The sequence below is a fragment of the Pseudophryne corroboree genome, chromosome 3 (genome assembly GCF_028390025.1).
Source record: "Pseudophryne corroboree isolate aPseCor3 chromosome 3, aPseCor3.hap2, whole genome shotgun sequence".
NCBI lineage: Eukaryota > Metazoa > Chordata > Amphibia > Anura > Myobatrachidae > Pseudophryne > Pseudophryne corroboree.
Window position 1 is genome coordinate 27,216,612 of NC_086446.1, and position 26,021 is coordinate 27,242,632.

The 26,021-nt window shown below is 47.9% G+C and overlaps 1 protein-coding gene across 1 annotated transcript in view; it reads left to right on the top strand.

The window, feature by feature from the left end:
* LOC135057097 (uncharacterized) overlaps window positions 1-23,905 on the top strand; it is a 204,258-nt gene extending 180,353 nt beyond the window's left edge. The window contains exon 15 of the mRNA XM_063962998.1: window positions 21,635-23,905. Within this exon, the coding sequence (XP_063819068.1) occupies window positions 21,635-22,605 (971 nt within the window). The 3' untranslated portion in view covers window positions 22,606-23,905. The remainder of the gene's footprint in view (window positions 1-21,634) is intronic.
* Window positions 23,906-26,021: the final 2,116 nt, after the last annotated feature.

Consider the following 26,021-nt stretch of genomic DNA (forward strand, 5'->3'; position numbering starts at 1 on the left):
CACCAAGTCCAAAGCTAGGTGTCATATGGAGTGGTGTAAAGCCCACCAACACTGGACTGTGGAGCAGTAGAAGCGTGGTCTGTGGAGTGACAAGTCATGCTTCTCTGTTTGCCAGTCAGATGGGTGAGTCTGGGTTTGGCGGATGCCGGGAGAACGTTACCTGACTCACTGCATTATGCCAACTGTGAAGTTCGGTGGAGGGATAATGGTATGGGGCTGTGTATTAGGGTTTGGGCCAGGCTCCTCATCTCCAGTGAAGGGCAATCTTGATGCTTCAGCATACCAAGACATTTTGGACAATGCTATGCTTCCATCTTTGTGGCCACAGTTTGGTGGAAGACCCTTCTCTATTCCAACATGACTGTGCCCTAGTGCACAAAGCAAGGACTATAAAGACACAGCTTGATGAGTTCAGTGTGGAAGAACTTGACTGGGCCCTGACCTCAACCCCATCGAGCACATTTGGGATGAACTGGAACAGAGATTGCGAGCCAGGTCTTCTCATCCAACATCAGTGACTGACCTCATAAATGTTCTACAGAATGAATGGGCACACATTCCCACAGAAACACTCCACAATCTTGTGGAAAGCCTTCCAAGAAGCGTGGAAGCTGTTATAGCTGCAAAAGGGGACCATCTCCATATTAAAGTATATGTATATGAATACAGTGTCAATATAGTCCCTGTTGGTGTAATGGTCAGGCATCCGAATACTTTTGTCCATAATCTGCCTGCCCTAGCAATCATATTTCAAAAGCAGATGTCTGTTCCATCCATCCTAACTGGCAATGGTGCTCTGTCTGGAACCTATAAGATGAGGCTACCTAAGAGATTCAGAGTTGTACGGTTTTGCACCAGTCACAGTAAAGCAGGAGAAATCAGGTCTAAATAGACACCTCCTGGAGACGCACCATTGGATCACTCTTCGTGACCATCGGTCAGATAGCCATCTCAGATCCGCAGCCGAGGTCGGTAAATCTGAGTCACCAGACACTGACTTCAGCACTCCCACAAAATGGAGGTGACACTCCTCCGTTTTTGTGGAACGGACCCGGTCACTGCCCCTTCCCCACCCACAAATGCCCTCATCCTGTCAATCAGGCTGCGGTTTAGAGGGCACTGCGGGCAAGGGCGTGGGACCCATTCTGCACATGTGCACACAGGCCTGTCGTCAGGTGGGGACTGGTGGTACAGCAGTCCTGTGCCCGGACACTATGACAGAGAAGGGAGGGCCCTGGCTTGCTCCTACTACTCGCCGGCCACAACTGCCGCAAGGTGAATGGTGTCCTGTGGCCTGCAACCGCTAATGCTGACTGCTATTGCCAGTGCTGCACGATGGTGAAAGAGGGTCCCGGTCCTAACACCTGCCGCTACTGCATCAAGGTGAAAGGGATCCACATTCCTCTATCTGCCCAGCAAAGTGAAAGAGGCCCCCATCCTACTGGCTGCTGACCATTGTTGCACACTGCCGTCATACTGTAGGAGGGAGGAGCCACAACGCCTGAGGAGCAGCCTGGATCAGGAGAAGGGTAAATTTGCTGGCTGGGGCAGAAGGGGGCTGGAACAACAGTGTGCGCATGACTGCAGAGTGTGAGTGACTAACATGTTTGTGTAAATATAAGGTAGTGGGGGACACGGGACACCTGCCTACTTTGTCAGCTTTTGATGGCATCCCTGCCTGCACATACACACTTTCCCCACCATTGGACTTGTACCATCGGGTTATACAGGTCTGAATCATCCCAGTGATTGCAGCCATCTATCTTTGTATGTAACAGCCAGGGATTCCAATTACAGGGCTCTAATCTCTGGATCCTGGGATTCATATTGGGATTAAGGGAAGAAATGGTAATGAAAGCATTTTTAGATATATTTTTATTTCTTCTCCACTCCTGTTCTTAGTCATCCATCTCCCACTCCCCCCTCCTGCCTGCCGTCCCTCTCCCCTTCCACCCGTCCTCCCTGCCGTCCCTCTCCCCTTCCTCCCGTCCTCCTCTGCCATCCCTCTCCCCCCTCCTCCCGTCCTCCTCTGTCGTCCCTCTCCCCGATCCTCCTCTGCCGTCCCTCTCCCCCCTTCTCCCGTCCTCCTCTGCCGTCCCTCTCCCCGATCCTCCTCTGCCGTCCCTCTCCCCCCTTCTCCCGTCCTCCTCTGCCGTCCATCTCCCCCCTCCTCCCGTCCTCCTCTGCCGTCCCTCTCCCCCCTCCTTCCGTCCTCTGCCGTCCCTCCCTCCCCCCCTCCTGTCCTCCTCTGCCGTCCCTCTCTCCTTCCTCCCGTCCCTCTCCCCTTCCTCCCGTCCTCCTCTGCCATCCCTCTCCCCCCTCCTCCCGTCCTCCTCTGTCGTCCCTCTCCCCGATCCTCCTCTGCCGTCCCTCTCCCCCCTTCTCCCGTCCTCCTCTGCCGTCCCTCTCCCCCCTTCTCCCGTCCTCCTCTGCCGTCCCTCTCCCCGATCCTCCTCTGCCGTCCCTCTCCCCCCTTCTCCCGTCCTCCTCTGCCGTCCATCTCCCCCTCCTCCCGTCCTCCTCTGCCGTCCCTCTCCCCCCTCCTTCCGTCCTCTGCCGTCCCTCCCTCCCCCCCTCCTGTCCTCCTCTGCCGTCCCTCTCTCCTTCCTCCCGTCCCTCTCCTCTCCCCCCTCCTCCCGTCCTCCTCTACCGTCCCTCTCCCCTTCCCCCACCCTCTCTGCCGTCTTTCTCCCCCCCTCCTCTGCCGTCCCTCTCCCCTTCCTCCCGTCCTCTCTGCCGTCCCTATCCCCTTCCTCCCGTCCTCTCTGCCGTCCCTCTCCCCTTCCTCCCGTCCTCTCTGCCGTCCCTCTCCTCTTCCTCCCGTACTCTTTGCCGTCCCAATCCCCTTCCTCCCGTACTCTCTGCCGTCCCAATCCCCTTCCTCCCGTACTCTCTGCCGTCCCTCTCCCCTTCCTCCCGTACTCTCTGCCGTCCCAATCCCCTTCCTCCCGTACTCTCTGCCGTCCCTATCCCCTTCCTCCCGTCCTCTCTGCCGTCCCTCTCCCCTTCCTCCCGTCCTCTCTGCCGTCCCTCTCCCCTTCCTGCCGTCCCTCTTCCCTTCCTCCCGTCCTCTCTGCCATCCCTCTCCCCCCTCTTCTCCTCACTGCCGTCCATTGCTCCCCATTTCTTCTATGCCATCTACTCCAACCTCCTTTCATTTCTGAATCCATCACCCCCATGTCCCCTCTATGCCACTTGTGACCTGATATCCTTTCCCCCCTCTGCTATCCTCCCTTTTAATCCCTCCCAGTTGACTTACCATATTCACATAGTGATGCTCTCAAGGGACTTCTGTTGTTTGTCTGGTCTTCTCCCAGACCCAACTGCAGCAGAAGAACTGAAGTCCTGTGATGTGGCTGCTCTCAAGTCACTGGATGGTAGAATGTTGCTGAGGCGATGATGTCACCACACAGCGCTCACCCAGCCTATCAATGACTGAGAGCATCTGCATAATGAGACTCCATCTATTCTACTGGCAGCTGGAAGAGCCTGAGAAGACCAGACAATGCGATCGTAACCAAGAAGGTAGCATGGCATTCCTGCAGCAGGGCTGGCCAGAAGATGTTGCCTGCCACCAGGGGAGCACACACATCGGACATACACACTTAATGATATGCCAGATTTGTCATTCCGATTTGTCCATCTGTACCCACCGTAACTGTCCAGCATGGATTATGTTACAGTACTATAAATATGTAACAATGACAGAATTCTCCTGATGAGAACAGAAGCCTCGATGTTTTCCTCAGAAGTGTTATTACACTGGTGTGATATGGCTATATACCCTTTGCCTCTGTAGTAAATCATTGTGTTTCCTGTCATCCTATCTGGGGGACACTGGTAACCTTGGGGTGCAGAGGGAACTGTGCTGGAGTTGGCACTGATGTAAACGAAATCCTTGTTTGCTATCTTGTTTCCCTCTGCAAGCCTCCATCATTGTGGCCTTCAGTTTTTTCTTGTTGTACTGTAAGCGCATGGTTTTTCTTTTCCTTACTAGAATTGATATTGTCTGTGAGAATGCTGCACCAAGGTTTGCCGGTTTTAGTGTGCTTCCGGAGCTTTTTTGCTTAGAAACCGGCCCTCTTACAGACAGGAGCCTGGCACTTTGCTTCCAGAGAGGCCATCTGGTCACCTAAAGGCATCAGTCCCTGACCGCCACTGCCCTCTCCCACACTGGAAAACAGCAACAACAGATTGTACTCTGTTACGCAGTGATGGCAATGGTTTCTCCTACCAAATTGATGAGTTGCAGGCTTCTCTGTCTCATCGAGGGGCTGTAGGAACAACACTGGAGGAGCTGCGGCTGTAGAAAGCACCACTCTGTCCCAGCAATAGTATGTGATGTGGGCTTCCCTATCTCATAGAGGGAGCTGTAGGAACATCACTGGAGGAGCTGCTGCAGCAGTTGGCACCACTCTGTCCAAGCAAAGGGATATGATGCAGGCTTCTCTGTCTCCTAGAGGGACCTGTAGGAACAACATCGGAGGAGCTGCTGCAGCAGTTGGCACCACTCTGTCCCAGCAATGGGATGTGATGCAGGCTCCCCTGTGTCGTAGAGGGGGCTGTATGAAAAGCACTGGAGGAGCTGCGGCTGCTGAAGGCACCACTCTCTTTCAGCAACAGGATGTGATGCAGGCTTCTCTGTCGCATAGAGAACAATGCTGGAGGAGCTGCTGCAGCAGTTGGCACCACTCTGTCCCAGCAAGGGGATATGATGCAGGCTTCTCTGTCTCCTAGAGGGAGCTGTAGGAACAACATCGGAGGAGCTGCTGCAGCAGTTGGCACCACTCTGTCCCAGCAATGGGATGTGATGCAGGCTCCCCTGTCTCCTAGAGGGGCCTGTAGGAACAACAATGGAGGAGCTGCTGCAGCAGTTGGCACCACTCTGTCCCAGCAATGGGATGTGATGCAGGCGTCTGTCTCATAGAGGGGGCTGTAGGAACTACACTGGAGGAGCTGTGGCACCAGTTGGCACTACAATAAAATATCCACCATCTGGGCTGGAATCTCCACAGTGCCATCAAAGGCGTTCCAAACTACAAAGCCTGCCAATATAAGCCACCTGCTTTCATGGACCAGCTTTGACCGAGTGGATGTAAAGGACATTGCTGAAATTGCTCGGATTTTGCGTCCCACCACCTGTGATTTGGACCCTGCCTCAACCAAGCTTCTAATACGTTGTATGGATATAATTGGTCCTTTGCAGAAATTCATTTTTCCTGGGCCCCTAAAGGAAGCAGTTGTTAGACCTCTTCTTAAAAAAACTAATTTAGATCCCGACTGCATGACCAACTACAGACGGGTATCAAACCTTCCTTTTCTAGGAAAGGTTATTGAGAAAGTGGTTGCAAATCAACTGGAAACCCGCCTGACAACCCATTTATGATCCATTCCAATCAGGATTCAGGAAAAGACATAGCACTGAAACAGCCCTGGTGTTGTGTGTTAAATGATCTTCTGATGGCAAGAGACAGAGGTGACTGTTCAATATTAATCCTTCTGGATCTCTCTGCAGCATTTGATACCGTGGACCATGGGCTTCTGTTTGAGCGACTGATACATTTTTGTGGACTGGATGGCACAGTCCTAAGCTGGTTCAAATCATTTCTCACAGGCAGGTCACAGAGAGTTTCCTCTGGAGTATACTCATCACCATCAGTATCATTGCCATGTGGTGTCCCACAAGGTTCTATACTATCCCCCATGCTGTTTGCAGTATACATACTCCCGCTGGGTGAAATAATCAGGCGCCATGGCCTGGTCTACCACTACTATGCAGATGATACACAACTGTACTTGTCCTTTGCTCCGGGCACTGATAACCCAATAGCAACCCTAAATGGCTGTCTAGCTGAACTACAGGAGTGGATGAGCGCCAGTTGGCTGTGACTGAACCCGGATAAAACAGAGGTCCTTATGATAGGATCGCAACCTCAAAGGACATGACTGCAGCATAGCCAACCAACTGGACTTACACTCGGAAATTCAGAATTACAAACCACTGACTGTGTGCGGAATCTTCGCGTTGTTCTGGATGGTGGCTTGACGCTTAAATATCAGATGTCAGCCATAATCAAATCCTCATTCTTTCACCTGAGGAACATAGCCAGAATCAAGCACTTAATTCCCTCAGATGATTTGACAAAAGTCATACATGCATTTGTATCATCTCGATTAGACTAATGTAATGCCCTCTACCTTGGTCTCCCTGCAAAAGAATTGCACTGCTTACAGCTGGTGCAAAACACAGCTGCCAGGCTGTTAACCAACCAGACCCGCTCTAGCCACATAACACCCATCTTCTACTTCCTTCACTGGCTGCCTGTAAGATGGCGAATCATCTTCAAGATTAGCTTACTGAGTTTCAAAGCACTACATGACCAGGGCCCAAGGTACCTGAAACAGCTTCTGACCCCATACTGCCCCACTCGATTACTGCGATCTGTAGATGAAGGACTTTTAGCAGTACCTAGAATCTTCCGTAATTCACCGGGGGGTCGAGCTTTTAGTCATGCGGCTCCGACTATGGAACTCACTTCCCCGCACAGTGCGAGAGGCCCCAACTATAGAATCCTTCAAAAGTAGACTCAACACTTTTCTGTTTACTCAGTGTTTCCATAATGTCTCTTTAGTATCTTCATGCTTCTGTATTTTATGAAAAGCTGTTCTGCACGTCATTATTTTCTGTACTATATTATGCTATGTATCTGTTCAGCGCCTTGAGTCCTATTGGAGAAAGAGCGCTATATAAATAAAATTATTATTATTATTACTCTGTCCCAGCAATGGGATATTATGTGGGCTTCTCTGTGTCATAGATAGTTCTGCAAGAACAATGCTGGAGGAGCTGCTGCAGTAGTTGGCACCACTCTGTCCCATGAATGGGATGTGATGTGGGCTTCTCTGTCTCATAGAGGGGGCTGTAGGAAAAGCACTGGAGGAGCTGTGGCTGTTGAACGCACCACTCTCTTTCAGCAACAGGATGTGATGCGGGATTCTCTGTCTCATAGAGGAAGCTGTAGGAACTACACTGGAGGAGCTGCTGCAGCAGTTGGCACCACTGTGTCCCAGCAATGGGATGTGTTGTGGGCTTCTCATTTTGTGACCACCCCCTCATACAGGTGGCTACTGGAACAGTGCTCCAAGGAGCTACAGAAGCAGAAAGCTACTCTATCTCCCAGCAAGGGGATTATTTATTCTAGTCTATAGCTAAATCGGTTATGTCTCGGTGCTGTATTCATATTGTTTGTATTGTATAGCCTGTGTGCTCTCTTGTGGTACTCTTTTATTGAGCCAGTGTTCAGACTTACTGGCTGATACTTGAATCAGGGAGCACTACAGACATGGACATGTGGAGCCTCCCAGAGAGATGTCACTAGTATCACAATGGGCACTGGAGACCTGAGACACAGACTTTGCCACTTACCCATACAGATGCTGTCAGGTCTTCTCTGCCATCCACCAGGGATCACACTGTGCATGCGGGATCCGGTCTGAAGATCGACACTGTCTAGGTCGACCACTATAGGTCGACAGCCACTAGGTCGACATGGATGGAAGGTCGACAGGGTTTCTAGGTCGACGTGCTCGGTCTAAAGGTCGACATGAGTTTTTCAAAAATGTTTATATTTTTTTGAATTTTTTCATACTTAACGATCCATGTGGACTACGATTGGAACGGTAACCTGTGCCGAGCGAAGCAAAGGCACCATGCCCGAAGCATGGCGAGCGAAGCGGTGCACTAATTTGGGATCCCGGACACTCTACGAAGAAAACAACACCCAAAAAAAAAAAATCATCATGTCGACCTTCAGACCTGTCGACCTTCCATCCATGTCGACCTAGTGACTGTCGACCTATAGTGGTCAACCTAAACATTATCGACCTAGATACTGTCGATTTGATGAACCACACCCGTGCATGCGGCTGGCTCTGGTCTTCTCCATGTGGGGGTCGTACTGGCTCTGGTCCCAGGGCACCGCCATCTTCCCGCAGGTCATCTAACCACTGCACCACCATTGGTAATATACTTTCTGGTTCTCTGTCAGTCTCAGCCAATCCGCTGCCAGCAGTCCCTATAAAAGGACTTCCTGAAATGTTGGCAAGTTGACAGTGCAACATCTCTTACAGCTCTCAACGTGTGCTAATTCTCTGTGCTCACCAGTGTCCACTCCGTGCGTCTTCTACTGCGGTTCTTTCTTCCAGCATTGTTTCAAGTAGCACTGGTTCCAGTACACATCCCACCAGTTCCAGCCAGGTGTCCAGTTCATGACTCACCATTACCAGCCTGGTGTCCAGCCTCCGTACCACTGGTCCCAGCAGTGTCCAGCACCACCGGATCCAGCTCGGAGTCCAGTTCATGACTCACCTGTTCCAGCCCGGTGTCTAGAACCACTGGTTTCTGTCTGGAGTTCTGTTAAGTCCCACTGTTCCCAGCTGAGGATTCTATCCAACTGTTACTACTGTAGTTCTGCTGCCCATAGGTCCATTCCTGGTACTAAGACATCTATGTAGCCAAGTCATATATTCTACCATTCACTGCCAGCCTCCAGAGTCAAGCATGATAACTAGTTCCTACTTGAGCCTACTCTGAATATGGTCCACATGCTTGATATAGCTAGCATCACAAATTATTAACACAAACATGTAATCGCTGCTATATGTGTAGTGCAGCTTACATGTCAGTTACTGATTTATACACTGTACCCTGTTACAACTTTCTTTCTCTAATGTCCTAGAGAATGCTGGGGTCCACAGTACCATGGGGTATAGACTGGTCCACCAGGAGCCATTGGCACTTTAAGAGTTTGAGTGTGGGCTGGCTCCTCTCTCTATGCCCCTCCTACCAGACTCAGTTTAGAAATTGTGCCCGGAGGAGCCGGTCACAGCTAGGGGAGCTCTCCTGAGCTTTCCTGGGAAAAGTTTAGTTTAGAGGTTTTAATTTTACAGGGAGACTGTTGGAAACAGCCTCCCTGCAGTGTGGGACTAAGGGGGGAGCAGTGTCCGCCCTGCGGGTCTGAGCCACTGACTCCGCTGACTGGACACTGAGCTCCAGAGGGGCTAATCGGTGCTCGCTGCAGGGGAACCGCTGACCCCAGCAGCATGCCGCCGACCCCTTACAGACCTGAAGAATGTGGTGAGTCACCGAACCCCCTAGCAAGCGGGGGGCCGGTGTGAAGATGGCTGCAACAGGGAAGGGAGCGCTCCCAGATGGTTACCAGAGGCACACTGTGCGGCGCTGTGAGGGGCGCCCTGGGCCAGCGCTTACCCCTCACACTTGGTCAGCAAGCCTGTCGGGCCCCTGGGATCCAGCCAGCACAACTCCTCAGACCAAGGTTTAAACACTGCTGAGCGGGAAGGGGGCGGAGCTTCTCTTCAGAGCGGACCTGCAGCGTTCCAGCGCCATTTTCCTCCATGCTGCATGCTGAAGGAAGATCCTCATCCACTCCACAGCAGCTCCAGTTACTGTACCGGTACCAGGGGGATGTAGAAGGGAGGGGAGGCTGAATACATGACTGTGTCCTATTAAGGAGCGCAAGTCAGCGCTGGTAAGAGGTGTCTCTTAGTATAGAAGGCGCTGGTGTGGGTTGGCTCCAATCTCTGTCTCTCTCTTGCCATTCTTGAGGGGGGAAACTCTGCCCTACCCCATCCTGTGTGTGTGTGGTGTGTTTGGTGGTCACTAGCAGCCAAGGCCAAGTCTTCCGGTTCCTTCTTCAGAGGAGGTAAGGTTAAGTCCAAGAAGTCTGCCGCTGCAGGTTCCCGTGAACAAAAGCCTACTTCGGGTACCCCTACGTCCTCTGCATGACGGTGGACGGGACGGCCCAGAGGTGGGGCCTGTGGAGGCGAGACTCAGACAGTTCAGTCACGTTTGGGTCTCCTCCGGCCTGGATCTCTCAGGGATAAAGGCTTGAATTTCAAAGTCTCATTCATCGGTTTTTCAAGTAGGGTTTGCCAACTCTGTTGGAGGACAGCACAGTACTACTGGAGGCTGTTTAACGGCTGGTAGAGGCACAAGTCATTGTGCCAGTACCACTGCACATGCAGGCAAAAGGTTACTATTCATACCTTTTCGTGGTAACGAAACCGGATGGTTCGGTCAGGCCCATCCTGAACCTGAAATCATTGAACCCATTTCTAAAGCAGTTCAAGTTCAAGATGGAGTCTCTCATGGCGGTAATATCAGGTCTGGAAGAGGGGGATTCCTGGTATCCTTGGATATCAAGGATGCGTACGTACACATACCGATCTGGTTGCTACATCAGGCTTATCTCCGCTTTGCATTGCAGGACTGTCATTTTCAGTTCCAGACCCTGCCGTTCGGCCTCTTGACAGCGTCGAGTGTGTTTACCAAGGTAATGGCGGAGATGATGGTGCTGCTCTGCAAGCGGGGGGTGAACATCATTCCTTATCTGGGCGATCTCCTGATAAAGGCGTCCTCCAGGGAACAGCTTCTACAGTCCATTGCTCTCACAACAAGGCTGCTTCAGAGTCACGGGTGGATTCTGAACTTTCCAAAGTCACATTTGGAACCAACCCAGAGATTGGCTTTTCTGGGAATGATCCTGGATACAGAAGTACAGCGGGTCTTCTTTCCGAGGAACAAGGCGTTGGTTATCCAATCTATGGTCCGGGATGTCTTGAAGCCTCCCCGGGGGTTGGTTCATCAATGCATTCGCCTTTTGGGAAAGATGGTGGCCTCTTACGAGGCTCTCCAGTACGGGAGGTTCCATGCTCGGCCCTTCCAACTGGATCTACTGGACAAGTGGTCGGGATCTCACCTCTACATGCATCAGAGAATTCGTCTGTCGCCAAGGGTGAGGTTTTCACTCCTCTGGTGGCTCCAATTGCCTCACTTGCTGGAGGGCCGCAGGTTCGGGATTCAGGACTGGGTCCTGCTAACGACAGATGCGAGCTTCCGGGGCTGGTGAGCAGTCACTCAGGGGGTGACATTCCAGGGAAGGTGGTCAAGCCTAGAAGCCGGTTTGCTCATCAACATTCTGGAACTAAGAGCAGTCTACAATGGTCTTCAGGCGGCACCTCTTCTAAGAAACAGGGCCATTCAAGTATAGTCGGACAACGTAACAACAGTGGCTTACATAAACCGACCGGGTGGAACGAAGAGCAGGGCGGCGATGTCAGAGGTCAAAAGAATACTCCTCTGGACGGAAAAGCACGCGTTGGCGCTGTCAGCCATCTTCATTCTGGGAGTAGACAACTGGGAAGCAGACTTCCTCAGCAGACACTATCTCCATCCGGGAGAGTGGGGCCTCCATCCGGAGGTGTTCAATGAGGTAACAGATCTTTGGGGTCTACCCAGAATAGACATGATGGCCTCTCGTCTCAACTTCGGCATTATTGTTCCGGGTCAAGGGACCCTCAGGCAGTGGCGGTGGATGCCCTGGTGTCTCCGTGGGTGTTCCGGTCAGTGTACGTGTTTCCACCACTCCCACTCTTCCCAAGAATTTTATAGCTCATAAGGAGAACAAGGGTTCAAACGATCCTCATTGCCCCAGACTGACCAAGGAGGGCTTGGTACGTGGACCTTCTGGATCTACTGCAAGACGAGCCGAGGCCTCTTCCTCTTCGGGAGGACCTGCTGCAACAGGGTATGTTCGCCTATGAAGACTTACCGTGGCTGCGTTTGATGGCACGGAAGTTGAGCGCCTGATTCTTGCTCGGAAGGGTATTCCGAAAGAAGTGATTCCTACCCTCATACAGGCTAGGAAAGGGGTAACGTCTAAACATTACCATCGTATTTGGAAGAAGTATGTCTCTTGCTGTGAGTCCAAGAAGTTTCCTGCTGTGGAATTTCAACTTCGACGTTTCCTCCCCTTCCTGCAGGCAGTAGTGGATATGGCTTACACAAAGAAATGTCTCGGCGCTATTTGCTGGGTAGATAAGTACACATAAATTAAAATCTACATAAAGGAACACACTAATCAATAGCAGCTGTTGAAAGGGAGAGTACTCCACCCTTGAATGACAAAAACTAGAAACACAAATCACAGCGCTTGTTAAAAAGATATGTACCTTTATTAATACAATATATAAAATTCAATAATTATTAATAACAACAATCTCATCCTGCGTTCCGGTCGATCCTGCAGAGCATTGAACACAAATGTAATTGTAACTCCCAGCCTTATTAGTATGGTTAGTATATAGGTTTCTCCAACTCAGCTGATTAGTCAGTCTCTTGACTGTAATTGGTTAGAAATACTTAACGGTGCAGTAGTTAGTATCACTGATATTGACTGATTTGTTGCAACAATTGTTTAGAATTAATATTTAGTAGTTAGTACAGCATGCTGTTCTCTGTAGCTTTAAAGCAATGGCAGTGATCCATACAAGTAGATAAATAAAAAAAAACTGTTTTGACCTCTGGTTCCATGTATTGGTATCTCCCGGCTCCTGGTGCTTTATCATCCCATTAGCGGTGCCATATCTGAAGTGTCCAAGTGTTTGGAAGGTGCATGCAGGTAATTGCAAAGTCCGACCGGTACCGGACAAGAATTGGATGTCACTTACGCGTTTCTCCGCCTTTAATATATTCAGCGGCTTCCTCAGAGAAGTATAACCCCATGTCTCCGTGGCCGTGTTTAAATAGAGGCTATTCTCCCGCCTGCAGATGTACGTAGCGTCTCCTTACCAGACCTCGTTTCCGAGTGGAGCGCATACGTATATGCATTATCACATGCACGTGACCTCTCTCGATCACGTGTCTGCTTCTCACGCCTCAGTTTCGGATTATGAAGCTCCTTGGCCGTTTAACAGGCTGCACTTCAGAGATGCGTTCCACACATCTTCCGGGTTATGATTTAATATAGTTAGAATCTATTTGACTTATGTTCTTAAAATCATATATAGGTATAATCACATAAACTTGAGAGTTAATATTCCTTACATGGGAATTTCTTCATAGTGATTATTACTAACCATACGGAGACAATTAGGTGTAAATAAAAACATATATAAAAATATATACATATAATACATGTGTGTACTTAAACAAATATATATAAAAATACAGATGCTATCTAGTCATTTATTTATATAGTCGCCACTCAGATGCCTCCCATCGAGGGGAGATGGATCATATACATCTAGAACCTTCTTCTATTTCATTGATCTTATTTTCTTACTTAGATATAGCTATTAAGCCTATGGTAAACAATCATTATTTTAATTTTAGTTTTAATTTTAATTTGTATAGGGACATTTTCTTATATCTATATTACGTATCCAACATTCTATGGCCATAGAATGTTAGATACGTAATATATATATATATAAGAAAATGTCCCTGTACAAATTAAAATTAAAACTAAAATTAAAATAATGATTGTTTACCATAGGCTTAATAGCTATATCTAAGTAAGAAAATAAGATCAATGAAATAGAAAAAGGTTCTAGATGTATATGATCTATCTCCCCTCGATGGGAGGCATCTGAGTGGTGACTATATAAATAAATGACTAGATAGCATCTGTATTTTTATATATATTTAAGTACACATATGTATTATATGTATATATTTTTATATGTTTTTATTTACACCTAATTGTCTCCGTATGGTTAGTAATAATCACTATGAAGAAATTCCCATGTAAGGAATATTAACTCTCAAGTTTATGTGATTATACCTATATATGATTTTAAGAACATAAGTCAAATAGATTCTAACTATATTAAATCATAACCCGGAAGATGTGTGGAACGCATCTCTGAAGTGCAGCCTGTTAAACGGCCAAGGAGCTTCATAATCCGAAACTGAGGCGTGAGAAGCAGACACGTGATCGAGAGAGGTCACGTGCATGTGATAATGCATATACGTATGCGCTCCACTCTGAAACGAGGTCTGGTAAGGAGACGCTACGTACATCTGCAGGCGGGAGAATAGCCGCTATTTAAACACGGCCACGGAGACATGGGGTTATACTTCTCTGAGGAAGCCGCTGAATATATTAAAGGCGGAGAAACGCGTAAGTGACCTCCAATTCTTGTCCGGTACCGGTCGGACTTTGCAATTACCTGCATGCACCTTCCAAACACTTGGACACTCCAGATATGGCACCGCTAATGGGATGATAAAGCACCAGGAGCCGGGAGATACCAATACATGGAACCAGAGGTCAAAACAGGTTTTTTATTTATCTACTTGTGTGGATCACTGCCATTGCTTTAAAGCTATAGAGAACAGCATGCTGTACTAACTATTACATATTAATTCTAAACAATTGTTGCAACAAATCAGTCAATATCAGTGATACTAACTACTGCACCGTTAAGTATTTCTAACCAATTAAAGTCAAGAGACTGACTAATCAGCTGAGTTGGAGAAACCTATATACTAACCATACTAATAAGGCTGGGAGTTACAATTACATTTGTGTTCAATGCTCTGCAGGATCGACCGGAACGCAGGATGAGATTGTTATTAATAATTATTGAATTTTATATATTGTATTAATAAAGGTACATATCTTTTTAACAAGCGCTGTGATTTGTGTTTCTAGTAGTGGATATGGGGCTGAGATTGGGATCTGTGAAGGTCCAGATTACAGCCCTGTCCATTTTCTTTCAGAAACAATTGGCTGCCCTCCCGGAGGTTCAGACCTTTTTGAAGGGGGTTCTGCATATCCAACCTCCCTTTGTACCGTCTACTTGGGACCTTAACGTGGTGTTTCAGTTTCTCCAGTCGGATTGGTTTGAGCCTCTACAGGAGGTGGAGCTCAAATTTCTTACATGGAAGGTGGTCACTTTGTTGGCCTTAGCTTCTGCTAGGAGTGTCTCTGAGCTGGGGGCTTTGTCATGCAAAAGCCCTTACTTGATCTTCCATGAGGATAGAGCTGAGCTCCGGACATGTCAGCAGTTCCTTCCAAAGGTTGTGTCGGCATTTCATATTAACCAACCTATTGTGGTGCCAGTGGCTACTGACCCCTCAATTGCTTCAAGGTCCTTGGATGTTGTGAGGGCTCTGAAGGTTTATGTGAAGAGAACTTCTTGTCACAGGAAATCGGACTCTTTGTCCTGTACGATCCCAAGAAAATTGGGTGTCCTGCTTCTAAGCAGTCTATTTCTCGCTGGATTAGGTTCACTATCCACCACGCCTATTCTACGGCAGGACTGCCGTGTCCAAAATCTATTACGGCTCACTGTACTCGTAAGGTGGGGTCTTCCTGGGCGGCTGCCCAGGGTGTCTCGGCAATGCAGCTTTGCCAAGTGGCAACTTGGTCGGGGTCGAACACATTTGCACGGTTTTACAAGTTTGATACTTTGGCCTCTGATGATCTCAAGTTCGGTCAATCAGTTCTGCAGGAGCCTCAGCGCTCTCCCTCCCATTCTGGGAGCTTTGGTACATCCCCATGGTACTAATGTAGACCCCAGCATCGTCTAGGACGATAGAGAAAATAGGTTTTTGGTACCTACCGGTAAATCCTTTTCTCGTAGTCCGTAGAGGATGCTGGGTGCCCGCCCAGCACTTCATTTTCCTACATATGTTATTCGGTTCAGTACCACTTCGTTTAGTTGAGTACTGCATAGTTACTGGGTAAGTAATGTTTCAGCCGGTTGCTGATTTGTTCAAGTTAGCTGACTTGACGTGCCTTGTATGTGTGAGCTGGTATGAATCTCACCACTGTCTGTGTTAAGTCCTTCTCTCGAAGTATGTCGTCTCCTCTGGCACAGTTTCTAGACTGAGTCTGGTAGGGGGGGCATAGAGGGAGGAGCCAGCCCACACTCTTAAACTCTTAAAGTGCCAATGGCTCCTTTTGGACCCATCTATACCCCATGGTACTAATGTGGAACCCAGCATCCTCTACGGACTACGAAAAAAGGATTTACCGGTAGGTACTAAAATCCTATTTTCTCTGACGTCCTAGTGGATGCTGGGGACTCCGTCAGGACCATGGGGAATAGCGGCTCCGCAGGAGACAGGGCACAAAAAGTAAGCTTTTAGGATCACATGGTGTGTACTGGCTCCTCCCCCTATGACCCTCCTCCAAGCCTCAGTTAGGTTTTTGTGCCCGTCCGAGCAGGGTGCAATCTAGGTGGCTCTCATAAAGAGCTGCTTAGAAAAAGTTTTTAGGTTTTTTATTTTCAGTGAGTCCTGCTGGCAACAGGCTCACTGCTACGAGGGACTTAGGGGAGAGAAGTGAACTCACCTGCGTGCAGGATGGATTTGCTTCTTAGGCTACTGGACACCATTAGCTCCAGAGGGATCGAACACAGGCCCAGCCATGGAGTCCGGTCCCGGAGCCGTGCCGCCGACCCCCCTTGCAGATGCCGAAGTGAAGAGGTCCAGAGGTCCAGAAACAGGCGGCAGAAGACTTTCAGTCTTCATAAGGTAGCGCACAGCACTGCAGCTGTGCGCCATTGTTGTCGGCACACTTCACACCAGCGGTCACTGAGGGTGCAGGGCGCTGGGGGGGCGCCCTGGGCAGCAATGTATAATACCTTTTTCTATGGCTAAAATACATCACATATAGCCCTTGAGGCTATATGGATGTATTTAACCCCTGCCAGATATCACAAACTCCGGGAGAAGAGCCCGCCGTTTTAGGGGGCGGGGCCTATTCTCCTCAGCACACAGCGCCATTTTCCTGCTCAGCTCCGCTGTGAGGAAGGCTCCCCTGCACTGCACTACAGAAACAGGGTAAAACAGAGAAGGGGGGCATATTTTGGCGATATTTATATATATTAAGCGCATATAACAGAAACAACACCTTTTAGGGTTGTTTATATACATTTTTATAGCGCTTTGGTGTGTGCTGGCAAACTCTCCCTCTGTCTCCCCAAAGGGCTAGTGGGGTCCTGTCTTCGATAAGAGCATTCCCTGTGTGTCTGCTGTGTGTCGGTACGTGTGTGTCGACATGTATGAGGACGATGTTGGTGTGGAGGCGGAGCAATTGCCGGTAATGGTGATGTCACCCCCTAGGGAGTCGACACCGGAATGGATGGCTTTATTTATGGAATTACGTGATAATGTTAGCACGCTGCAAAAGTCAGTTGACGACATGAGACGGCCGGCAAACCAGTTAGTACCTGTCCAGGCGTCTCAGGCACCGTCAGGGGCTGTAAAACGCCCCTTACCTCAGTCAGTCGACACAGGTACCGACACGGACGAATCTAGTGTCGACGGTGAAGAAACAAACGTATTTTCCAATAGGGCCACACGTTATATGATCACGGCAATGAAGGAGGCTTTGCATATCTCTGATACTGCAGGTACCTCAAAGGGGGGTATTATGTGGGGTGTGAAAAAACTACCTGTAGCTTTTCCAGAATCAGAGGAATTGAATGACGTGTGTGATGAAGCGTGGGTTAACCCCGATAGAAAACTGCTAATTTCAAAGAAGTTATTGGCATTATACCCTTTCCCGCCAGAGGTTAGGGCGCGCTGGGAAACACCCCCTAGGGTGGATAAGGCGCTCACACTCTTATCAAAACAAGTGGCGTTACCGTCTCCAGATACGGCCGCCCTCAAGGATCCAGCTGATAGGAGGCTGGAAACTACCCTGAAGAGTATATACACACATACTGGTGTTATACTGCGACCAGCAATAGCCTCAGCCTGGATGTGCAGTGCTGGGGTGGTGTGGTCGGATTCCCTGACTGAAAATATTGATACCCTGGATAGGGACAGTATTTTATTGACTATAGAGCAATTAAAGGATGCGTTTCTTTATATGCGAGATGCTCAGAGGGATATTTGCACTCTGGCATCGAGAGTAAGTGCGATGTCCATATCTGCCAGAAGAAGTTTATGGACGCGACAGTGGTCAGGTGATGCGGATTCCAAACGGCATATGGAAGTATTGCCGTATAAAGGAGAGGAATTATTTGGGGTCGGTCTATCGGATCTGGTGGCCACGGCAACAGCCGGAAAATCCACTTTTTTACCTCAGGTCACCTCCCAACAGAAAAAGACACCGTCTTTTCAGCCGCAGTCCTTTCGTTCCTATAAGAACAAGCGGGCAAAAGGACAGTCATATTTGCCCAGAGGCAAAGGAAGGGGTAAGAGGTTGCAGCAAGCAACTACTTCCCAAGAACAGAAGCCCTCCCCGGTTTCTGCAAAGCCCTCAGCATGACGCTGGGGCTGTGCAAGCGGACTCAGGGGCGGCGGGGGGTCGACTAAAGATTTTCAGCACACAGTGGGCTCGCTCACAGGTGGACCCTTGGATCCTGCAGGTAGTATCTCAGGGTTACAAGTTGGAATTCGAAAAGTCTCCCCCTCGCCGGTTCCTAAAGTCTGCTTTACCAACGTCTCCCTCAGAAAGGGCGACGGTATTGGAAGCCATTCACAAGCTGTATTCTCAGCAGGTGATAGTCAAGGTACCCCTCCTACAACAGGGAAAGGGGTATTATTCCACACTATTTGTTGTACCGAAGCCGGACGGTTCGGTAAGACCTATTCTAAATCTGAAATCCTTGAACCTGTACATACAGAAATTCAAGTTCAAGATGGAGCCACTCAGAGCAGTGATAGCGAATCTGGAAGAAGGGGACTTCATGGTGTCCCTGGACATAAAAGATGCTTATCTGCATGTCCCAATTTACCCTTCACACCAAGGGTATCTCAGGTTCGTGATACAAAACTGTCATTATCAGTTTCAAACGCTGCCGTTTGGTTTGTCCACGGCACCTCGGGTCTTTACCAAGGTAATGGCCGAAATGATGGTTCTTCTACGAAGAAAAGGCGTATTAATTATCCCTTACTTGGACGATCTCCTGATAAGGGCAAGGTCCAGAGAACAGCTGGAAGTCGGAGTAGCACTAACCCAAGTAGTGCTTCAACAACACGGGTGGTTTCTGAATCTTCCAAAATCTCAATTGACCCCGACGACACGTCTGCTGTTCCTGGGAATGATTCTGGACACTGTTCAGAAAAAGGTGTTTCTCCCGGAGGAGAAAGCAAGGGAGTTATCCGAACTTGTCAGGAACCTCCTAAAACCAGGAAATGTGTCAGTACATCAATGCACAAGAGTCCTGGGAAAGATGGTGGCTTCTTACGAAGCAATTCCATTCGGCAGATTCCACGCACGAATATTTCAGTGGGATCTGCTGGACAAATGGTCCGGATCGCATCTGCACATACATCAGCGGATAACCCTGTCACCAAGAACAAGGGTGTCTCTTCTGTGGTGGTTGCAGAGTGCCCATCTGTTAGAGGCCGCAGATTCAGCATACAGGACTGGGTCCTGGTGACTACGGATGCCAGCCTGCGGAGCTGGGGAGCAGTCACACAGGGAAGAAACTTCCAGGGCCTGTGGTCAAACCTGGAGACGTCTCTTCACATAAATATACTGGAGCTAAGAGCGATTTACAATGCTCTAAGCTTGGCAAAACCGCTGCTTCAGGGTCAGCCGGTGTTGATCCAGTCGGACAACATCACGGCAGTCGCCCACGTAAACAGACAGGGCGGCACGAGAAGCAGGAGAGCAATGACAGAAGCTGCAAGGATTCTTCGCTGGGCGGAAAATCATGTCATAGCACTGTCAGCAGTGTTCATTCCGGGAGTGGACAACTGGGAAGCAGACTTCCTCAGCAGACACGACCTCCACCCGGGAGAGTGGGGACTTCATCCAGAAGTTTTCCACATGATTGTGAACCGTTGGGAAAAACCAAAGGTGGACATGATGGCGTCCCGCCTCAACAAAAAACTGGACAGATATTGCGCCAGGTCAAGAGACCCTCAGGCAATAGCTGTGGACGCTCTGGTAACACCGTGGGTGTACCAGTCCGTGTATGTGTTTCCTCCTCTGCCTCTCATACCAAAGGTACTGAGAATTATACGAATAAGGGGAGTAAGAACAATACTCGTGGCTCCGGATTGGCCAAGAAGGACTTGGTACCCGGAACTTCAAGAGATGCTCACGGAAGAGCCGTGGCCTCTACCTTTAAGAAGGGATCTGCTTCAGCAGGGACCTTGTATGTTCCAAGACTTACCGCGACTGTGTTTGACGGCATGGCGGTTGAACGCCGGCTTCTAAAAGAAAAGGGCATTCCAGAGGAAGTTATTCCTACCTTGATTAAAGCCAGGAAGGAAGTGACCGCACAACATTATCACCGCATTTGGAGAAAATATGTTGCGTGGTGTGAGGCCAAGAAGGCCCCAATGGAGGAATTTCAATTGGGTCGATTCCTACATTTCCTGCAGGCAGGATTGTCTATGGGCCTCAAATTGGGGTCTATTAAGGTTCAAATTTCGGCCTTATCGATTTTCTTCCAGAAAGAATTGGCTTCAGTGCCTGAAGTACAAACTTTTGTCAAAGGTGTACTACATATACAGCCCCCGATTGTGCCTCCAGTGGCACCGTGGGATCTCAACGTAGTGTTGGATTTTCTCAAATCCCATTGGTTTGAGCCACTCAAATCGGTAGATTTGAAGTATCTTACATGGAAAGTAACCATGCTACTGGCCCTGGCTTCAGCCAGGAGAGTATCAGAGTTGGCGGCTTTATCGTACAAAAGCCCATATCTGATTTTCCATTCGGACAGGGCAGAACTGCGGACACGTCCTCATTTTCTCCCTAAGGTGGTTTCGGCTTTTCACTTGAACCAGCCTATTGTGGTGCCTGTGGCTACTAGCGACTTGGAGGACTCCAAGTTGCTGGACGTTGTCAGAGCATTGAAAATATATATTTCAAGGACGGCTGGAGTCAGAAAGTCTGACTCGCTGTTTATACTATATGCACCCAACAAGATGGGTGCTCCTGCGTCTAAGCAGACGATTGCTCGTTGGATCTGTAGCACAATCCAACTTGCACATTCTGTGGCAGGCCTGCCACAGCCTAAATCTGTAAATGCCCACTCCACAAGGAAGGTGGGTTCATCTTGGGCGGCTGCCCGAGGGGTCTCGGCATTACAACTTTGCCGAGCAGCTACGTTGTCAGGGGAGAACACGTTTGTAAAATTTTACAAATTTGATACTCTGGCTAAGGAGGACCTGGAGTTCTCTCATTCGGTGCTGCAGAGTCATCCGTACTCTCCCGCCCGTTTGGGAGCTTTGGTATAATCCCCATGGTCCTGACGGAGTCCCCAGCATCCACTAGGACGTCAGAGAAAATAAGATTTTACTCACCGGTAAATCTATTTCTCGTAGTCCGTAGTGGATGCTGGGCGCCCATCCCAAGTGCGGATTGTCTGCAATACTTGTATATAGTTATTGTTACATAAATCGGGTTATTATTGTTGTGAGCCATCTTTTCAGAGGCTCCTTCGTTGTTATCATACTGTTAACTGGGTTCAAATCACAAGTTGTACGGTGTGATTGGTGTGGCTGGTATGAGTCTTACCCGGGATTCAAGATCCTTCCTTATTGTGTACGCTCGTCCGGGCACAGTACCTAACTGAGGCTTGGAGGAGGGTCATAGGGGGAGGAGCCAGTACACACCATGTGATCCTAAAAGCTTACTTTTTGTGCCCTGTCTCCTGCGGAGCCGCTATTCCCCATGGTCCTGACGGAGTCCCCAGCATCCACTACGGACTACGAGAAATAGATTTACCGGTGAGTAAAATCTTATTTTTACCCATTAGATGGTAATTCGAGGATATGTCACTATAATCTTCATCGGACAAAGAAAACTTTTTATTGGGATATATTCATAATTACATATATTTATTTTACTCCCAGCAGGTGGAGGTAACAGCAGGAAGATCTCAGAAGAATATCTCTTTTTATCACAAAACTATAAAACAGAAGATGACATCGTACAGGAGTCTCCAGGAGGAAACCCTATTACCCAAATTATACATCCAATATTTCACAGTGCAGATATGTCATCTGATCCCTCTAACTATAAGCAGTGTTCCTATAACTCAGATACTGTTAAACATAGAGAAGCCATGATCTGTCCTTCTATAGATGGCAAATGTTTTACGCAGAAATCAAAGCTTATTACTAACCAGCCACCTAAGGCCGATGTGACACCATTTCCATGTTCTGAGTGTGGGAAATGTTATCTATATAAATCAGCTCTTGTTAGACATGAGAGAAGTCACACGGGCGAGAGGCCATTCCCATGCTCTGAGTGTGGGAAATGTTTTACAGTGAAATCAATTCTTGTTAAACATCAGAGAAGTCACACAGGGGAGAGGCCGTTTCCATGTTCTGAGTGTGGGAAATGTTTTAAAGAGAAATCAGATCTTGTTAGACATCAGAGATGTCATGCAGGTCAGAAACCATTTCCATGTTCTCAGTGTGGGAAATGTTTTACAGAGAAATCATATCTTCTTAGACATCAGAGACATCACACAGGTGAGAAACCATTTCAATGTCCTGAATGTGGGAAATGTTTTGTACAGAAATCAGATCTTGTTACACATCAGAGAAGTCACACAGGTGAGAAGCCATTTCCATGTTCTGAGTGCGGGAAATGTTTTACCCAAAAACCAAATCTTATCATACATCAGAGAAGTCACACAGGTGAGAAACCTTATTCATGTTCTGAGTGTGGGAAATGTTTTACCCAAAAACCATATCTTGTTACACATCAGAGACTCCACACAGGTGAGAGACCATTTGTGTGTTCTGAGTGTGGGAAATGTTTTACACATAAATCAGCTCTTGTGAGACATCAGAGAAGTCACACAGGGGAGAAGTAATTTTCTGCTTCAGGGAAATTATTGAAGTCACATCTTGTTAAACAAGTATTCACATAAACTTACCTATATGAAACTTTTTTAATTGCAGTTATTTTCTCAAATTCATTTTATTTAGCATAGTGTTTTTTTCTGACATGGGCTCTTACTATTTTCACATTATATCAATGTTTGAGTTGGTGTTCTATTGTTCAACTTTTATTCTTGTGTTTTTTTTCTTGTTATGCATTAACTGAGTTGATTGAAAAGAACAAAAAAATGATAATATATTATACTATCAGAGAGCGCATATAACTGTGTAAATATCACATTTATTAATGTACAATAAAATAAACACATGCACAAAAAAATATAAAAAGATATATATCAATCAATTAAAAAATCCCCCATGCTGCAGCGAATGAGATTGAAACTAAACACTTATATATCCAGATTTGAAAAGTCAAGATGTGAGATATTCTCAATGTATAGTCCTGAGATAAAAGTCCTGTGCAAAGAAACAAAGCTGATAACTAGCGTTAATGTCCAGCTGTGAGCATATGTGCATGCTCAGAATGAACTCCAGTGAGTCGCCGGCTTTTGACTCCCATTAATTGCTGCCGCAACCAGCCAGATAATTTGAAGTGTTATGACCTTAGTGTCCGTATTTTGTGGACTTACAGGTCCATATTCGCTGTGCTAATAGGGCCACTTAGCAGTATTGTCCACTATACTCACGACCCAAAGCGTGTCTGTTGATCGTCCGTGGACGGCCCCCGTTTTGCAATGTCAGTCACAGCCGAAAGGTAACACTTCTCTTTAATGCAGGATACACCTGGGTTTCTCTCAACGGTCTGTTTCCAAACAGGATGATTGTTAGTAGGTGTAGATCGCTGGCAGTATGAGAGGACGTCGGAAAGGAATACAACCCCAGTCCTCCTAGAAATAGATCATTGAAATGTTATATAGAAGTGTAGGAGAAGATGAAGAACAGTGCTCAAGGAGGTAACAGGGTAATCTATTGACTAATATTAGGTCATAAGCTCTGAGACCTAGCTGACAAGTTCCTGCCATAAATCTTCACCCACCTGCATCAAAAGCCTGTGGCAGTGGTTCCCAAAACATCTGTCCTCAACGTACCATAACTGTTCAGGTTTTAAGGATATCCATTAATCACTTAAGTGGCATGCCCAAAAAATCTCCGGGGCCAGCTGCAGATTTTAGAGGCATACCAACACCGCTCCTCCATGCCGATCCCCGTCTCTCTTCCCTAGTAGTCCGATTGGGGCGGCGGAGTTTTGCGGAATGACACAATTGCATTGTGACGCCATGATGCAACCGCGTCATTCTGCAAAACTTTGCCGCCCCAATCAGACTACTAGGGAAGAGAGGGGGAGAGAGATGTCAGTGCTGGCGAGCTAGTGCCTGCCAGCATTCCCCTTGGCAACGAACATGGATCCCAGAGCATGGAACCCCTGGCAACGAGCATGACACCCAGCACGTGAAACCCCTGGCAATGAGCAGGTAATTTATTAAAAGAAAACCCTGGGAGATGTGACATTGTAAAAATGTCACCACTGAAGGGGTTACATATAGGTGACTTAATTAGTATCTTGCTAAATTTGATAACATCTGAACAAGAATAGATATACTTAAATCTGGACTGTTAGGGTGCATTGAGGACAAAGTTTGGGTATCCCCAGCCTAAGGTACACAGCAGGTGAAAAAACTAACAAAAAAGCAACTCCTTATTCTGAGAGACATTATGTTTTAGTTTACAGATTAGCAGCACCTGTTGGCAGATGTCAGCAACAGGTTAAGGGCATGTCCAGTAACAACATAAAGCTACAATAATAGACATCACAAAAGATCTTACAAAGGCCCAAAAATAATATAATTAAGGAAGTATATGACTATATTAAAAATATCCCATTTTACCTACATTTTACTATTTGTATACAATGCTAATTAATCCTCTTGGCCGCCCTGTAATGGCTGGTATAGATTATTGTCTCATGAATCAAATTATATTTAAGTATTTCTTAAATCTGCTGTTGATCTTGAATCTTATTTGAAGATACCATTCCAGTATTACAATGTCTTAGGTAGATGCAGTGGAAGTGGACATGTAGTCACTCTACATGCACCAAACATAATGAAGGTGTTAAATATTGTCAATATTTTTTTGGAACAAGACACATCTAGGATTTCATCTGTGAGTTGAGAGCACTAGGATTTCATCTGTGAGTTGTTCTGGTTTCTTTTACTAAATTATTTAACATTTTTGGATCAGTTTGTGTTGCAGATATGTGGGACAGCGAAGGGCACGGCCTTTGAGCCAAGTTTTGCAAATTTAGTTATGGGGGATTGGGAACAACAATGTGTATATAACTAAGCTATTAGCTTTATAAACACTGCATAGATGACATAATTATAATTTCTCTTACATCCTAGAGGATGCTGGGGACTCCGTAAGGACCATGGGGAATAGATGGGTTCCACAGGAGACATAGGCACTAAAAAGAACTTTAGGTATGGGTGTGCACTGGCTCCTCCCTCTATGCCCCTCCTCCAGACCTCAGTTTAATACTGTGCCCAGAGGAGACTGGGTGCACTACAGGGAGCTCTCCTGAGCTTCCTGAAAAGAAAGTATTTTGTTAGGTTTTTTATTTTCAGGGAGACCTGCTGGCAACAGGCTCCCTGCATCGTGGGACTGAGGAGAGAGAAGCAGACCTACTTAAATGCTAGGCTCTGCTTCTTAGGCTACTGGACACCATTAGCTCCAGAGGCAGTCAGAACGCAGGTCTTCCCTAGCGGTTTGTCATGGAGCCGCGCCGCCGTCCTCGCAGAGTTGGAAGATAGAAGCCGGTTGAGTATAAGAAGGCAGAAGACTTCACATGCAGCAGAAGACTTCAGAGCTAATGCTGCGCGCCATTGCTTCCACAACACACATACACAGCGCACACTGTGGGGTGCAGGGCACGGTGGGGGGGGCGCCCTGGTCTGCAATGTAGACCTCAGGACTGGCTTTTATGAATATAATTACTCAATTTGATATTATTTCAGAGCCCCCGCCAGTTTAAAGAAAGTGCGGGACCGAAGCCCGCCACTGAGGGGGTGGGGCTTCTCCCTCAGCACTCACCAGCGCCAATTTATCCTCAAGCACATGCTGAGAAGCTGGCTCCCCAGACTCTCCCCTGCTGATCACCAGTGACAGAGGGTTTTAAAGAAGGGGGGCACATAATTGTGCGCAGTGAATAGCGCTGTATCTGGGTAATATTTTTTCTTTTTCCCAAGATTATTGGGGCTGGGTGTGTGCTGGCATACTCTCTCTCTCTGTCTCTCCAAAGGGCCTTGTGGGGGAACTGTCCCCAGATAGAGTTTTCCCTGAGTGTGTGGTGTGTCAGTACGTGCGTGTCGGCATGTCTGAAGCGGAAGGC